Source organism: Hypanus sabinus, chromosome 11 (genome assembly GCF_030144855.1).
Source record: "Hypanus sabinus isolate sHypSab1 chromosome 11, sHypSab1.hap1, whole genome shotgun sequence".
In the NCBI taxonomy this organism is placed as follows: domain Eukaryota; kingdom Metazoa; phylum Chordata; class Chondrichthyes; order Myliobatiformes; family Dasyatidae; genus Hypanus; species Hypanus sabinus.
The window spans coordinates 1,035,227-1,052,898 of NC_082716.1; the positions used below are offsets into that span (position 1 = coordinate 1,035,227).

A 17,672-nucleotide genomic window follows, 5' to 3' on the forward strand; every position below is an offset into this window, starting at 1 on the left:
CTGCACCCTTTCTATGGTTTCCACATCCTTCCTGTAGTGAGGCGACCAGAACTGAGCACAGTACTCAAAGTGGGGTCTGACCAGGGTCCTATATAGCTGCAACATTACCTCTCAGCTCCTAAACTCAATACCATGATTGATGAAGGCCAATGCACCGTATGCTTTCTTAAAGAGTCAACCTGCATAGCGGCTTTGTGTGTCCTATGGACTTGGACCCCAAGATCCCTCTGATCCTCCACTCTGCCAAGAGTCTTACCATTAACACTATATTCTGCCATCATATTTGACCTACTAAAATGAACCACCTTATGTTCTATGTAGTGAAGTTCTAACCCGTTCCTATGACTCAGGTCCTCCAGTCCCAGCAACATCCTTGTAAATTTTCTCTGTATTCTTTCAATCTTATTTACAACTTCCCTGTAGGTAGGTAACCAAAATTGACACAATACTCCGTTAGGCCTCCAAAATATCTTATACAATTTCATCATAACATCCCAACTCCTGTACTCAGTACATTGATTTATCAAGATCAATGTGCCAAAAGCTTTCTTTACAACTCTATCTACCCATGACACCCCTTTTAAGGAATTATGGATCTGTATTCCCAGATTCCTTTGTTCCACTGCACTCCTCAGTGCCCCACTGTTCACTGTGTAAGACCTCCCAAAATACAATCTCTCACACTGAGTTTTACACTACATCTCCCATTCCGTTTTCCATATTTTTCCAGCTGGACCAGATCCCACTGCAAACTTTGATAGTCTTCCTCACTCTCCAATATATCCTAAATCTTGCTGATCCAGTGAATCAAATTATCATCCAGGTTACTGATCTAGATGACAAACAACAATAGACCCAGCACCAATCCCTGCAGCACTCCAATGGTCACAGGCTTCCAGTCAGAGAGGCAACCATCTATTATGAATATTTGGCTTTTTCCACAAAGTCAATTTCTAATCCAATTTACTACCTCATTTGAATGCTGAACAACTGAACTTTCTTGACCACCCTCCCTTGGTGGACCTTGTTAAATGCCTTGCTAAACTCCATGTAGCCAACATCCACTGCCTTGCCTTCATTAGCTTTCCAAAGTTCCATGGTTTATATCCAATGATGGGGAAGAAACAATCATATATTTCCCAATCAGGATGTTGGGGTCTTGGAGAACTTTCATAATCATGGAGAAATACAGCATAGACCATTCAGCCCATCTAGTCTGTGCCAACAATCAGCCATCCATTGACACCAATCCCTCACTGATTCCATTCCATTCTCCCCACATTCCCATCAACTCCCCCCCAGATTCCAACCCTCACCCTCACATTGGAGACAATTTATATTGGCCAATTAACCCACTGACCTTCACGTCTTTGGGATGTGTGAGGGAAATGGAGCATCTGGGGAAAACCCACATGGTCACAGGGAGAACATGCAAACTCTACACAGACAGCGCCAGAGGTGGTTATTGAACCCATGGCTGTGAGGCAGTGGCTCAACTCGTTGTGCCACTGTGCTGCTCTACCTAAGGAAAGACGTACATGTGTTAAGGGGAGTGCGAGGGTTGAGAGGTCATAATGTCATACAGCACAAAAACAGGCCCTTCAGCCTATCACGACCTTGCTGTCTAATTTTTTGCCCATCCACATTAGGACCATATCCTTGCCCATTCAAGGGTCTGTTTAAATATCTCCTAAACACAGTGATTGTATCTAACTCCATCACCTCCTCTGCCTTTCCAAAGGGTCATGAGTCCTATCCCTCAAGATTTTCTCCACCAGCCTAGCCTACCTGGATGACCACAGCTGCCATTCTTCATGAGCCATTCTCCCTGGCACTGCCCTATGGCCAACAGCGATGCAAAAATATCCAGCATCACAGCAACCTCCTCCCTGCTTTGCAGAATAACCTTGGATATTTCTTATCTAGCCCTGGAGATTTAGAACAGGGAACATTACAGAACAGGTACATGCCCTTCAACCCTTCATGTATATGCTGACTCTGCTGCCAAATTCAGTGAATCTCACCTGGTTCATTCATTTCCTGTATATTCATGTTGTTTAAAACCCTCAATCAATTGTTTACAGGCAGTGTTTAAAAAAACACTTGCCCCACACATCTCCTTTGACCTTTCTCCCTCTCACCTTAAACCTATACTCTCTAGTATTTGATATCTCCATTCTGGGACAAAGATTCTATCTATCTCTATCACAATTTCATAAATCTTGATCAGATCTCCTTTCAAACTCTGACGCTCCAAAGAAAGTAACCTAAGTTTGTCCAACAGATCTCATCACACTCAGGGGATTCATCCACCACAATGTTTTTCTGGAGTCGCAGCATCTCCTTCTCCTAGGTATCAATACATAGTGGAATATTAGCACCCTCTCCCTGATCTCATTCTCCTCCATATTCTTCAAGTTGATGAGTGTGCATTTAATACTTCTGGCTCCAGACATATATCCTGTCCTTTCTCCTAGAGTGGACTTACTCTTCCCTTAAGACCATAAGCTATAGGAGCAGAATTAGGCCATTTAGTCCATCGTGTCTCCTCCACCATTTCATCATGGCTGATCTGATTTCTCTCTCAGCCCCAATCTGCTGTCTTCTGCCCATATCTCTTCAAACCTCTGCCTTAAATGTTTGTAAAGACCTAGCCTCCACAGCTGCTGATGACAGTGAATTCCAGAGATTCACCACTCTCTGGCTAAAGAAATTCCTTCTCATCTCTATTCTAAAAGGTCGCCCCTTTATTCTGAGGCTGTGTCTTCTGGTTGTAGACTCTCCCACCAGAGGAAACATCCTCTCCACATCCACTCTATCAAGAGTGGTCACCATTTGATAGATTTCAATTAGGTCAAGTGGAGAGGATGTTTTCTCTGTTGGGAGAGTCTACGACCAGAGGACACAGCCTCAGAATTTAGTGAATCCAGGCCCAGAGCCAAAAAACGCTCTTCATATAACAAGCTGTTCAATCCTGGAATCATGTTTGTGAACAAACTCAGAACCCTCTCCAGTTTCAGCAATCCTTTCTAAGAGGATCAAAACTGATAACAATAATCCAAGTGAGGCTTCACAGGTGCTTTATAAAGCCTTTACATTACATCCTTGCATTTATATTCTAGTCCTCATGAAAAGAATGTTAATATCTCATTTGCCTTCCTCACTGTAGACTCAACCTGCAAATTAACCTTTAGGGAATCCTGCACAAGGACTCCCATGTCCCTTTGCACCTCAGATCTTTGAATTTTCTCTCCATTTAGAAAATAGTTAACCTTTTTATTTCTTTTACCAAAGTGCATGACTGGACACTTCCCAACATTCCATTTCATCTGTCATTTCTTTACCCATTCTCCTAATCTGTCGAAGTCCTTCTGTAGCCTCTCTACTTCCCCAAAACTACTTGCCTTTCCATCTTTCTTCATATCATCTGCAAATTTTGCAACAAATAATCAATTCCATCATCCAAGTCATTAACCTATAAAGTAAGAAGAAGTGGACCCATCACAGATCCCTGTGGAACACCACTAGTCATCAGCAATCAACCAGAAAAGGCTCCCTTTATTCCCACTCTTTGCCTCTTGCCAACCATCCACTGCTTTATCCATGCTAGTATCCTTCTTTTAATACCACAGGCTCTTGCTAAGCAGCCTCATGTGTGACACTTTGTCAAAGGCATCTGAAAATCCAAGTACACAACATCAACTGATCCTTTTTTGTCCATCCTGCTTATTATTTCTTCAAAGAATTCCAACAGATTTGTCAGGCAAGATTTTCCCTTGAGGAAACCATACTGGCCATTTTTATCATTTGCCTCCAAGTACCTCAAAACCACATCCTTAATTGACTCCAACTTCTTCCCAACCACAGAGGTCAGACTAACTGGCTTATGATTTCCTTTCTTCTGCTTCTTTCCCTCCTTGGAGTGTGATGTGACATTGGCAGTCTTCTGGAATCATTTCGGAATCTAGTGACTCTTGAAAGATTATTATTAATGCCCCCACAATCTCTTCAGACACCTCTTTCAGAGCCCTAGAGCGTAGACCATCTGGTCCAGGTGATTTATCTACCTTCAGACCTTTCAGTTTCCCAAGAACTTTTTCCTTAGTAATGACAACTTCACACACTTCTGAACTCCGGCACTCTGGAACGTCCACCATACTTCTAATGTCTTCCACTGCGAAGACTAATGCAAATTACTTATTCAGTTCATCTGCCATTTCCTTGTCCCCCATTACTACCTCTCTAGCATTGTTCTTCAGTGGTCCAGTATCCACTCTCACCTCTCTTTTAAACTTTGTATCTGAAGAAACTTCCGCATCCTCCTTAAGATTATTGGCTAGCTTACTTTCATATTCCATCTTTATCTTAATTATTTTTTCAGTTGCATTCTGTTGGTTTTTAAAAACTCCCCAATCCTCTAACTTACCACTAATTTTTGCTCTATTATATGCCCTCTCCTTGGCTTTTATGTTTGCTTTGACTTATTTTGTTAGCCATGGTTGTGTCATCTTGCCTTAGGATACCTCCTCCTTTTTGGGTTGTATATATCCTGCGCCTTCCATATTGCTTCCAGAAATTTCAATCATTGCTGTTCTGTTGTCATCCCTGCCGGTGTTCTTTTCCAATCAATTTTGACCTCATGCCTCTGCAATTCCCATTATTCCACTGTAATAATTATATATCTGATTTTAGCTGCTGCTTCTCAAATTTCAGGGTGAATTTGCTCATCTTATGATCACTTTCCCCTAAGGTTTCTTTTACCTTAAGCTCTCTAGATAATTCCAGTTCATTGCACAACACCCAATTCAGAATAGCAAATCCTCTAGTGTGTTCAACCATGAGCTGCTCTAAAAACCCATCTCATAGGCATTCTAGAAACTTCCCCTCCTGGATTCCAGCAGCAACCTGATTTTCCCAATATACTTGCATATTGAAATCCTATTTGACTATTGTAATATTGTCCTTTTGGCGTGCTGTTTCTTTCTTCTGATGTAATTTGTAGAACACATCATTACTACTGTTTGGGCACCTGTATACAAGCCCCATCAGGGTCTTTTTATACTTGCAGTTCCTTAGCTCTATTCACAATGATTCAACACCTTCCAACCCTATGTCATCTCATTCTAATGATTTGATTTCATTTTTTACCAACAGATCCATGCTACTCCCTCTGACTTATTCCCTATCCTTTTGACACAATGTGTATCCTATTACCTTGTCACCTTCTTGATATTAAATACAGTACTTGGGATTTTCCTTAATTTTACTTGCCCAAGGCATTTCATAACCCCTTGTCAATCCCACCCCCCCACCCCTGATTCCCAGTTTAAGTTCTAGTGACATAGAAACATAGAAAACCTGCAGCACAATACAGGCCCTTCAGCCCACAAAGTTGTGCCGAACATGTCCCTAACTTAGAAATTACTAGGCTTACCCATAGCCCTTTATTTTTCTAAGCTCCATGTACCTATCCAGGAGTCTCTTAAAAGACCCTATCATATCCGCCTCCACCACTGTTGCCGGCAGCCCATTCCACGCACTTACCACTCTCTGAGTAAAAAAACTTACCCCTGACATCTCCGCTGTACCTACTCCCAGCACCTTAAACCTGTGTCCTCTTGGGGCAACCATTTCAGCCCTGGGATAAAGCCTCTGACTATCCACACGGTCAATGCCTCTCATCATCTTATACACCTATTCTCTCCTATAGTTCTCTCCTATTCTTTGTTTTCTTTCTAGACCCTATTTGATTTCAGCTTCCTAGACGTCTTTTTTCCTTCTTCCTTTTGACTAACTTTACAACATCTCTCATTGCTCTTTATCCAGTCCTTCAGAATCTTACCATCCTGCTCTTCCTTATTCTGATCAGCTGGTCTTTAAATAACTCCTACATGTCTGATATGGACTTGTCTGTTATCACCTGCTTTGTCCTCTCCCCCCGGCACCTGCTCTCGGTCAACTTTCCCCGGCACCTGCTCTTGGTCAACTCTCCCCAGCACCTGCTCTTGGTCAACTCTCCCCGGCACCTGCTCTCAGTCTCCTCTGCCCGGCACCTGCTCTCAGTCTCCTCTCCCCGGCACCTGCTCTCAGTCAACTCTCCCCAGCACCTGCTCTCAGTCTCCTCTCCCCGGCACCTGCTCTCAGTCAACTCTCCCCAGCACCTGCTCTTGGTCAACTCTCCCCGGCACCTGCTCTCAGTCTCCTCTGCCCGGCACCTGCTCTCAGTCTCCTCTCCCCGGCACCTGCTCTCAGTCTCCTCTCCCCAGCACCTGCTCTCAGTCTCCTCTCCCCGGCACCTGCTCTCGGTCAACTCTCCCCGGCACCTGCTCTCGGTCCTCTCTCCCCAGCACCTGCTCTCAGTCTCCTCTCCCCAGCACCTGCTCTCGGTCAACTCTCCCCGGCACCTGCTCTTGGTCAACTCTCCCCGGCACCTGCTCTCAGTCTCCTCTCCCCGGCACCTGCTCTCAGTCTCCTCTCCCCGGCACCTGCTCTCGGTCAACTCTCCCCGGCACCTGCTCTCAGTCTCCTCTCCCCAGCACCTGCTCTCGGTCAACTCTCCACAGCACCTGCTCTTGGTCAACTCTCCCCAGCACCTGCTCTCGGTCAACTCTCCCCAGCACCTGCTCTCGGTCAACTCTCCCCGGCACCTGCTCTCGGTCAACTTTCCCCGGCACCTGCTCTCGGTCAACTGTCCCCAGCACCTGCTCTTGGTCAACTGTCCCCAGCACCTGCTCTTGGTCAACTCTCCCCAGCACCTGCTCTTGGTCAACTCTCCCCAGCACCTGCTCTTGGTCAACTCTCCCCGGCACCTGCTCTCGGTCAACTCTCCCCGGCACCTGCTCTCGGTCCTCTCTCCCCAGCACCTGCTCTCAGTCTCCTCTCCCCAGCACCTGCTCTCGGTCAACTCTCCCCGGCACCTGCTCTCGGTCAACTCTCCCCGGCACCTGCTCTGAGTCCTCTCTCCCCAGCACCTGCTCTCAGTCTCCTCTCCCTGGCACCTGCTCTCAGTCCTCTCTCCCCAGCACCTGCTCTCAGTCCTCTCTCCCCAGCACCTGCTCTCAGTCTCCTCTCCCCAGCACCTGCTCTCAGTAAACTCTCCCCGGCACCTGCTCTCAGTCTCCTCTCCCCAGCACCTGCTCTCGGTCAACTCTCCCCGGGACCTGCTCTCAGTCTCCACTCCCCAGCACCTGCTCTCGGTCCTCTCTCCCCAGCACCTGCTCTCGGTCAACTCTCCCCGGCACCTGCTCTCGGTCAACGCTCCCCGGCACCTGCTTTCAGTCTCCTCTCCCCAGCACCTGCTCTCGGTCAACTCTCCCCGGCACCTGCTCTTGGTCCTCTCTCCCCAGCACCTGCTCTTGGTCAACTCTCCCCGGCACCTGCTCTCGGTCAGCTCTCCCCGGCACCTGCTTTCGGTCAACTCTCCCCGGCACCTGCTCTCGGTCAACTCTCCCCGGCACCTGCTCTCGGTCCTCTCTCCCCAGTACCTGCTCTCAGTCTCCTCTCCCCAGCACCTGCTCTCGGTCAACTCTCCCCGGCACCTGCTCTCGGTCAACTCTCCCCGGCACCTGCTCTCAGTCCTCTCTCCCCAGCACCTGCTCTCAGTCTCCTCTCCCTGGCACCTGCTCTCAGTCCTCTCTCCCCGGCACCTGCTCTCGGTCAACTCTCCCCGGCACCTGCTCTCAGTCTCCTCTCCCCGGCACCTGCTCTTGGTCAACTCTCCCCGGCACCTGCTCTCAGTCTCCTCTCCCCAGCACCTGCTCTCAGTCTCCTCTCCCCGGCACCTGCTCTCGGTCAACTCTCCCCGGCACCTGCTCTCGGTCAACTCTCCCCGGCACCTGCTCTCGGTCAACTCTCCCCAGCACCTGCTCTCAGTCTCCTCTCCCCAGCACCTGCTCTCGGTCAACTCTCCCCGGCACCTGCTCTCGGTCCTCTCTCCCCAGCACCTGCTCTCAGTCTCCTCTCCCCAGCACCTGCTCTCAGTCAACTCTCCCCGGCACCTGCTCTCAGTCAACTCTCCCCGGCACCTGCTCTTGGTCAACTCTCCCCAGCACCTGCTCTTGGTCAACTCTCCCCAGCACCTGCTGTTGGTCAACTCTCCCTGGCACCTGCTCTCGGTCAATTCTCCCCGGCACCTGATCTCAGTTTTCAAGTTGGACTGTCCACAAACCCTCCTGGATTCACCTAACAAATTCTGCCCAGTTTAGCTCTTCTGCACCAAGGGAGCAGTCAATATTGGCAAAGTTGAAGTCACCCACTCTGGTAACCCTAATGGTTTTACATCTTTGCATAATCTGTCTACATATCTGTTCCTCAATCCTCTACTGCCTGTTGGGAGGTATCTCATATAACCACACCAGAGTGAATGTACCTTTCTTTTCCCTGAGTTCTATCCAGATTACTTCAGTGGGTGAGGCCTCTGTGTTCTTTCTAAGCTCCCCCTGATCAGGAGTGAATTTCTCCATCTCTTTTACATCCATCTGAACTTTCTAACTTTCAGAACATCAAACATTTAGTCCTGTCCCTCTCACAGCCAAGTCTCTGTAATGGCCACAGCATCGTACCTCCATGTGCTGAGTTCCTGCAGAATTTTGAGTATGTTCCTTCTCTTTTAACTCTGTTTAAAAGGTCGCCAATCACAGGTCCTGCCTTACACTGTAGAAATTGGCCCTTGTCCAGTCTAAGACTTTACTCTGGTACTCTTTCCCTTTCACTGCGCACCTTGAGGCTGACAGGATCATGATAATGATCCACAAGTGACACTTCCACCATCTGTCCAGTTGCGTTTCCAAAGATAAGGCTGAGCACTGGCCTGTCTCTTGCAGGATCCCCTACACATTGTCTCTAAGAGGATTTAACAAATCTCACCCCAGTCCAAGTCAGTATTGGGGAAGTTAAAGTCCCCCTCTATCAACCTCAGGCTGTCACACCTTTTTGGGATTGGTCTACACATCTGCTGATCCACCTATGTTCCCTCCGGGATAACCTCCCCAGACATCATAGTGATTGTGTTCACAGGACCTTTTACCACCACGTCCACAGCCACTCTTCACTACTACTGTCACACAGATTGCCCTCTCTCCCCCAATTCTGTCTGCTCACTGACTGAGAAGATAGAAGGCTACAGGGTAAATGAGTGGAGAATGACAGTAATTTGTGAAATGACATCGAATCATAGAGTTACTCAGCTTGCAAACAGACCCTTCAGCCCAACTCATCCATGCTGAAGAAGTTTTCCACTTGAGATAGTCCTGTGTGCCCAAGTCTGAACAGTTCCTATTCACATACCTTTCTAAAGGTAATTAAACACTGTTATTGTCTCCACCTCTACCACCTCCTCATACCCACCACCTTCTGTGTGGAAAAGTTGTCCCTCAATCTATCCCTGTCACCTTAAATCTGTGCCCTCTAGTTTTAGACTCCCCCACCCCAGGAAAGGTTTGGTGATTATGTTTGTGCCATTATTTTCCACCCTGCACATTGCTGTTTCCACTTCACCCTCTCCCCATCCCCCCAGTCCTTACCAATGAGAATGTGGCCCTCACTTCCAGAAGAGTGTGGAGGGGCTCGATCCAATTCCTCAGCGTGGAGGAGGCCAAGTACTTACTGAGCTGTACAAAATTACAAGGGACAGACATGGGGTAGATTGTGGGAAGTAATTTCCTGTAACATAGAACATAGAACAATACAGCACAGTACAGGTCCTTCAGCCCACAATGCTGTGGCGACCCTTAAACCCTGCCTCCCATATAACCCTCCACCTTAAATTCTTCCATATACCTGTCCAGTAGTCTCTTAAATTTCACTAGTGTATCTGCCTCCACCACTGACTTAGGTAGTGCATTCCACGCACCAACCACTCTCTAAGGAAAAAACCTTCCTCTAATATCTCCCCTTGAACTTTCCACCCCTTACCTTAAAGTCAGGTCCTCTTGTACTGAGCAGTGGTGCCCTGGGGAAAAAGCGCTGGCTGTCCACTCTATCTATGCTTCTTAATATCTTGTATACCTCTATCATGTCTTCTCTCATCCTCCTCTCCAAAGAGTAAAGCCCTAGCTCCCTTCATCTCTGATCATAATCCATACTCTCTAAACCAGGCAGCATCCTGGTAAATCTCCTCTGTACCCTTTCCAATGCTTCCACATCCTTCCTATAGTGAGGTGACCAGAACTGGATACAGTTCTCCAAGTGTGGCCTAACCAGAGTTTTATAGAGCTGCATCATTACCCTGCAACTCTTAAACTCTATCCCTCAACTTATGAAAGCTTTCTTAACTACCCTACCTACCTGTGAGGCAACTTTCAGGGATCTGTGGACATGTACCTCCAGATCCCTCTGTCCTCCACACTTCCAAGTATCCTGCCATTTACTTTGTACTCTGCCTTGGAGTTTGTCCTTCCAAAGTGTACCACCTCACACTTCTCTGGGTTGAACTCCATCTGCCACTTCTCAGCCCACTTCTGCATCCTATCAATGTCTCTCTGCAATCTTCGACAATCCTCTACACTATCTACAACACCTACAAGTTTGTGTCATCCGCAAACTTGCCAACCCATCCTTCCATCCCCACATCCAGGTTGTTAATAAAAATCATGAAAAGTAGAGGTCCCAGAACCGATGCTTGTGTGACACCACTAATCACAACCCTCCAATCTGAATGTACTTGCTCCACCACGACCCTCTGCTTTCTGCAGGCAAGCCAATTCTGAATCCACCTGGCCAAATTTGCCTGGATCCCATGCCTTCTGACTTACTGAATAAGCCTACCATGTGGTACCTTGTCAAATGCCTTACTAAAATCCACGTAGATCACATCTACCGCACTACTCTCATCTATATGCCTAGTCACCTCCTCAAAGAACTCTATCAGGCTTGTTAGGCACGATCTGCCCTTCACAAAGCCATGCTGACTGTCCCTGATCAGACCATGATTCTCTAAATGCCCATAGATCCTATCTCTAAGAATCTTTTCCAACAGCTTTCCCACCACAGACGTAAGGCTCGCTGGTCTATAATTACACAGACTATCCCTACTACCTTTTTTGAACAAGGAGACACCATTCGCCTCCCTCCAATCCTCCTGTACCATTCCCGTGGACAACGAGGCCATAAAGATCCTAGCCAGAGACTCAGCAACCTCTTCCCTCACCTCATGGAGCAGCCTGGGGAATATTCCATCAGGCCCCGGGGACTTATCTGTCCTAATGTATTTTAACAACTCCAACACCTCTTCTCCCTTAATATCAATATGCTCCAGAACATCAACCTCGCTCATATTGTCCTCACTGTCTTCAAGTTCCCTCTCATTGGTGAGTACCGAAGAGAAATATTCATTGAGGACCTCGCTCACTTCCACAGCCTCGAGGCACATCTTTTCACCTTTATCTCTAATTGGTCCTACCTTCACTCCTGTCATCCTTTTGTTCTTCACATAATTGAAGAATGCCTTGGGGTTTTCCTTTACCCTACTCGCCAAGACCTTCTCATGCCCCCTTCTTGCTCTCCTCAGCCCCTTCTTAAGCTGCTTTCTTGCTACCCTATATTCCTCAATAGACCCATCTGATCCTTGCTTCCTAAACCTCATGTATGCTGCCTTCTTCCACCTGACTAGATTTTCCACCTCACTTGTCACCCATGGCTCCTTCACCCTACCATTCTTTATCTTCCTCACCGAGACAAATTTATCCCTAACATCCTGCAAGAGATCCCTAAACATCGACCACATGTCCATAGTACATTTCCCCACAAAAACATCATCCCTGTTCACACCCGCAAGTTCTAGCCTTAGACAATAGACAATAGGTGCAGAAGTAGACCATTCGGCCCCTCGAGTCTGCACTGCCATTCTGAGATCATGGTTGATCATTCTCTATCAATACCCAGTCCCTGCCTTGTCCCCATATCCCTTGATTCCCCTATCCATCAGATATCTATCCAGATATCTATCTTGAAAGCATCCAGAGAATTGGCCTCCACCGTCTTCCGAGGCAGTGCATTCCACACCTCCACAACTCTCTGGGAGAAGAAGCTCTTCCTCAACTCTGTTTTAAATAACTGACCTCTTATTCTCAATCCATGCCCTCTGGTACTGGACTCTCCCAACATCTGGAACATATTTCCTGCCTCAATCCTATCAAATCCTTTATCTTAAACGTTTCAATCAGATCCCCTCTCAATCTCCTCAATTCCAACGTGTACAAGCCCAATCTCTCCAATCTCTCTGCGTAAGACAGCCCTGCCATCCCAGGAATCAACCTAGTGAATCTACGCTGCACTTCCTCAATTGCCAGAATGTCCTTCCTTAAACCTGGAGACCAAAACTGGACACAATATTCCATGTGTGGTCTCACCAGGGCCCTGTACAAATGCAAAAGAACATCCTTGCTCTTGTATTCAATTCCCCTTGTAACAAAGGCCAACATTCCATTTGCCCTCTTCACTGCCTGTTGCACTTGCTCATTCACCTTCATTGACTGGTGAACTAGGACTCCTAGGTCTCTTTGCATTTCTCCCTTACCTAACTCGACACCGTTCAGACAATACTCTGCCCTCTTGTTCCAGCTTCCAAAGTGGATAACTTCACATTTATTCACATTGAATGACATCTGCCAAGTATCTGCCCACTCACTCAGCCTATCCAAGTCTCCCTGTATTCTCCTAACGTCCTCTTCGCATGTCACACTGCCACCCAGTTTAGTATCGTCAGCAAACTTGCTGATATAGTTTTCAATGCCCTCATCTAAATCATTGACATAAATCGTAAAGAGCTGTGGTCCCAATACAGAGCCCTGTGGTACCCCACTAGTCACCTCCAGCCAGTCTGAGAAACACCCATTCACTGCTACCCTTTGCTTTCTATCTGCCAACCAGTTTTCTATCCATGTTGAAACCCTGCCCCCAATGCCATGAGCTCTGATTTTACTCACCAATCTCCTATGTGGCACCTTATCGAATGCCTTCTGAAAATCTAGGTACACAACATCTACTGGTTTACCCTCATCTAACATCCTTGTTACACCCTCAAAAAAACTCCAACAGATTAGTCAAGCATGATTTGCCTTGGTAAATCCATGCTGGCTCGGCCTAATCCTATTTCTGCCATCTAGATGTGCCAGTATTTCGTCCTTAATAATGGACTCAAGCATCTTCCCCACGACTGACGTTAGGCTAACAGGGCAATAGTTCTCCGTTTTCTCCTTCCCTCCCTTCTTGAAAAGTGGGACAACATTAGCCACTCTCCAATCTTCAGGAACTGATCCTGAATCTAAGGAACATTGGAAAATGCTTACCAATGCATCCGCAATTTCCTGAGCCACCTCTTTTAGAACCCTCGGATGCAGACCATCTGGACCCAGGGATTTATTAGCCTTCAGTCCTACCAGTCTACTCATCACAGTTTCTTTCCTAATGTCAATCTGTCTCAATTCCTCTGATATCTTAAGACCCTGGCCCATCCATACATCTGGGGCCATTATGAGCCTTATAGCCTCATAATTTGCCCTTCCCCAATTAAAAATTTTCCTGTCCTCTCTGATTTTATGCTTTTCCATGATAATGATAAAAGGCCAGGGAGCAGTAGTCACTGTCCCCCAGATGCTCACCCACTGAGAGATCTGTGACCTGACCTGGTTCATTACCTAATACTAGATCTAATACCGAATTCCCCCTAGTCGGCCTGTCAACATACTGTGACAGGAATCTGTCCAGGAATCTTAACAAACTCTGCTCCATCTAAACTATTGGAACTAATCAGGTGCCAATCAATATTAGGGAAGTTAAAGTCATCCATGATACCAACCCTGTTATTTTTGCACCTTTCCAATATCTACCTCCCAATCTGCTCCTCGTTATCTCTGCTGCTACCAGGAGGCCTATAGAATACTCCCAAAAGAGTAACTGCTCCTTTCCTGTTCCTGACTTCTACCCATACTGACTCAAAAGTGGATCCTGCTACATTACCCACCCTTTCTGCCACCCTGCCTCCCCCTTTTCCCCCTTCTTTCCCCTCTTTTCCCTCTTTTAAAGCACTGAAATCCAAGCCAAGTCTCTGTAATGGCCATAGGCATCCGTTAGTCTTGTGAGACCATGGATTTGCACCTTGGAACGTTTCCAGGGCGTAGGTCTGGGCAGGATTGTATGGGAGACTGGCAGTTGCCCAAGCTGCAAGCCTTCCCCTCTCCATGACACTGATGTTCTCCAAGGGAAGGGTACTAGGACCTAAGCAGCTTGGTACCGGTGACGTCACAGAGCAATGTGTTGTTAAGTGCCTTGCTCAAGGACACAACACACTGCCTCAGCTGAAGCTCAAACCAGTGACCTTCAGATCACTAGACTGATGCCTTATCCACTAGGCCACGCGCCAATACAATTGTAATGCCCACTACATCATAATTCCATGTACGTATCCAAGCTCTCAGTTCATCACCTTTGTTCTTGATGTTTCTTGCATTGAAGTACATACTTCTAACTTACTACCCTCACGCCCTTTATTCCGTTTCTCTTTTCTCAAAGCCTCTTTATTTGTTAGATCTGGCTTTACTCCATGCGCTATATTTGCAGCTCTCGCATGACCTTTATCCTTCTCCACCTCACTATCTGCTCTAACACTCTGGTTCCTTTCCCCCTGTAAATCTAGTTTAAACCCCCTGGAGCAGCACCAGCAAATCTTCCCGCAAGGATGTTAGTCCCCCTCCAGTTCAGGTGCAACCCATCCCTGGTAACAGAGACCCTGGGTTTAGTGTGAGGGGTAGGGGAAGTAGAGAGGATGTGAGGGAGGTTTATCCTACAGAGTGAGGTTAGAATCTGGTGCTCACTGCCTGAGGGGGTGGTGGGAAGAGATCCTTGCAATGTTGAACAAGTATATGGATGAGCACCTGAATCACCAAGTCAGGGAAGTGTTTGGACAGAGTAAATTGGTTAGTTAGTTATGAAGGACAGCAGGAGATGGCAGACAGAAGTGTTTGTTTCCGTGCTGTGTGACTCTGGGCTGGGTTCGGAGGGATGTCTGGGTGGGAGGTTGTTGGATAAAGATGGGAGAGGGAATGTGCCGGAAGAAATGGGAACAGCAGCAGCAAGTGGAGAGGATGAATGGCCTGCTCACAGGCTGCAGATTGAGTGTAATGGGAGCTGTCTGGGGCAGCTCTTGCTCTGTCTCGGCACCTCTCTCCATTGCCTGTGCTGTGATCAGGCGGGTTTTACTGAATGGTTTTCACAGCCGTGCATTCCAAATGCTTCTGTTCCCTTTTCACAGGGTCTCCCAGGCTCCCCCGGTCTGATGGGTCCACCCGGCCCTCAAGGTGATCCTGGTCCACGGGTGAGTCACGTTTGCTATTGCTCCACTTCACATCAGAGATCCCGTCTGCAGCCCCTGTTGCTCAGCGCTGGGGTAAATAGGTCAACTTGGAACACAGTACACAACACAGAGAATGGCATTAACTTGCTCTCAGGCAGGATATTAATTCCCTCTGAAGATTAGAATCAGAATCAGGTTTAAAATGTCATAAAATTTGTTGTTTTGTGACAGCAGTATATTGCAAAACATAATAACAATAACAAAGCTACGAATGACATTTAAAAGGATAGATCAAAAAATTAAATTAAATTAGTCGTGCAAAAAGAGTTTTAGGAGCCCAGGAGGTCTGACTCAGCTCCAAGTGCATTTGTGCAAACAAACGTCTTCTCAATAACAAAAATCGCAGAGCACAGAGAGATGGTTTGATTTTATTTTGAGAGAAAGTAGCTTTGAGGTTGTGTGAGTGCTGCTGAAGTGAGGCGCAGCTAGTGTTTGGAAGGGTGGAAAGTTAAGAAGCTCGTGTGTAGCCATAGCTACTGGTACGCTTCCTCCTGCAGGTTCCCCCTGAGAATCACTCAGCACGCAGCCAAGCGAGAGAGAAAGAAAAAGAATTCTTTGACATATGTTACCGAGTCAGCTTCACACAAACCAGATGTTGGAACTTATTAAAATGCAGAGTGGGAGCATTTGTCTCTGGCAAGAACCGTCTGTCTCGGCGGATCTCATTTCAGTCAGTGACGCTCCCTGGGATTGAAGGTCTGCTTCTGGTTCGTCGTTCGTTGATACAGTTAAGGAATGTCAACATTGGCTGTCACTGGCAGACTCCTCAATACAAGGGCAGCCTGTCTCCTTGGCTGCCCACAAGCACTCTGGCGATTTAAGGCTGTTAATGCCTTTCCATCACAGAAGGCAGAGCCAACCCTGCAGAAAGATTATCAGTACCGATTGCTTATGCAGGGTTTAAACTCAATCCCAAAGCACCACCATCCTCCAGCAGAAAGAATGTGATCTTCACGAATCCAGCCAGAATCTCAGAACCAACCCAAGGGAAACCGTGCACAGCAAGAGCCCATCTCAGCACCTTCAGTGATTCAGTTTAGTTAATTTTGTTTGGAGATGAATATTCATCACCAGTTACCAGGAAAACTGCAGTCACATCAACAAATAGTGTGAGGAGATTGGTCCAAACCTCAACAGTGTGTACACATTAACTGCAGATCTAAGACTACCTCCGCACTCTCCCTTAGTGCAGCATCTCCCACAGTGTGACCCCACTCAGTACCACCCCTCCCTCAGTACCACCCCTCCCACAGTGTGACCCCACTCAGTACCACCCCTCCCTCAGCACCAACCCTCCCACAGTGTGACCCACCCTCAGTACCACCCCTTCCAGTGAGACCATCCCTCAGTACCACCCCTCCCACAGTGTGACCCTCCCTCAGTACCACCCCTCCCACAGTGTGACCCTCCCTCAGTACCACCCCTTCCAGTGAGACCATCCCTCAGTACCACCCCTCCCACAGTGTGACCCTCCCTCAGTACCACCCCTCCCACAGTGTGACCCACCCTCAGTACCACCCCTCCCACAGTGTGACCCACCCTCAGTACCACCCCTTCCAGTGTGACCATCCCTCAGTACCAACCCTCCCACAGTGTGACCCTCCCTCAGTGCCACCCCACCCAGTGTGACCCACCCTCAGTTCCACCCCTCCCACAGTGTAACCGTCCCACAGTACCACCCCTCCCACAGTGTGACCCTCCCTCAGTGCCACCCCTCCCACAGTGTGACCCTCCCTCAGTGTGATCCCACACCCCTTCAGAACACCCCTCCCAGGGTGTGACTCACTGTATCACCCCTCAGCCCTCTCAGGGTGTACCTGCCCTCCCACTGTCTCTGATTGTATTATTACTGAGAAGGTTCTAATGATAATCTTGCACATTGCTTTAAGAGCAGCACACACAAGTTGTTGGAGGTACTCAACAGGTCAGACAGCATCTATGGAGGGGAATAAATAGTCATTATTTCGGACTGAGACACTTTTCCCCTCCATAGATGCCGTCTGACCTGTTGTTTCCTCAGTAACTTGTGTGTGTTGCTCTGGATATCCAGCATCTGCAGATTCTCTGGTGTTTTGTGACGAACATTCCTCTCTCCGCTAGCCGTGCAGTGTGGTCATGGACAAGTGGGTACTGCGAACATGTTCACATCGAGGGAGCATGGGGTGTATGGGGGCTAACCCCAGAGTAATGTCTGAGCCGAGGGAGCTAGGTTGCTCGCTGTGCAAAGATGGGATATTGGTGCGGCAGGCCTGTGTTATCTAGTCTTTCCTGTTTCTGTTGAGCTGTGCCTGTACTTCCCACAGGTGCTTTTCATGGAGGGAGC

General features: G+C 47.7%; 1 protein-coding gene across 1 annotated transcript in view; it reads left to right on the forward strand.

The window, feature by feature from the left end:
* Nucleotides 1–17,672, forward strand: part of LOC132402321 (collagen alpha-1(XI) chain-like) — a 404,241-nt gene that overhangs the window by 135,268 nt on the left and 251,301 nt on the right. The window contains exon 12 of the mRNA XM_059985200.1: nt 15,248–15,310. Within this exon, the coding sequence (XP_059841183.1) occupies nt 15,248–15,310 (63 nt within the window). The remainder of the gene's footprint in view (nt 1–15,247; nt 15,311–17,672) is intronic.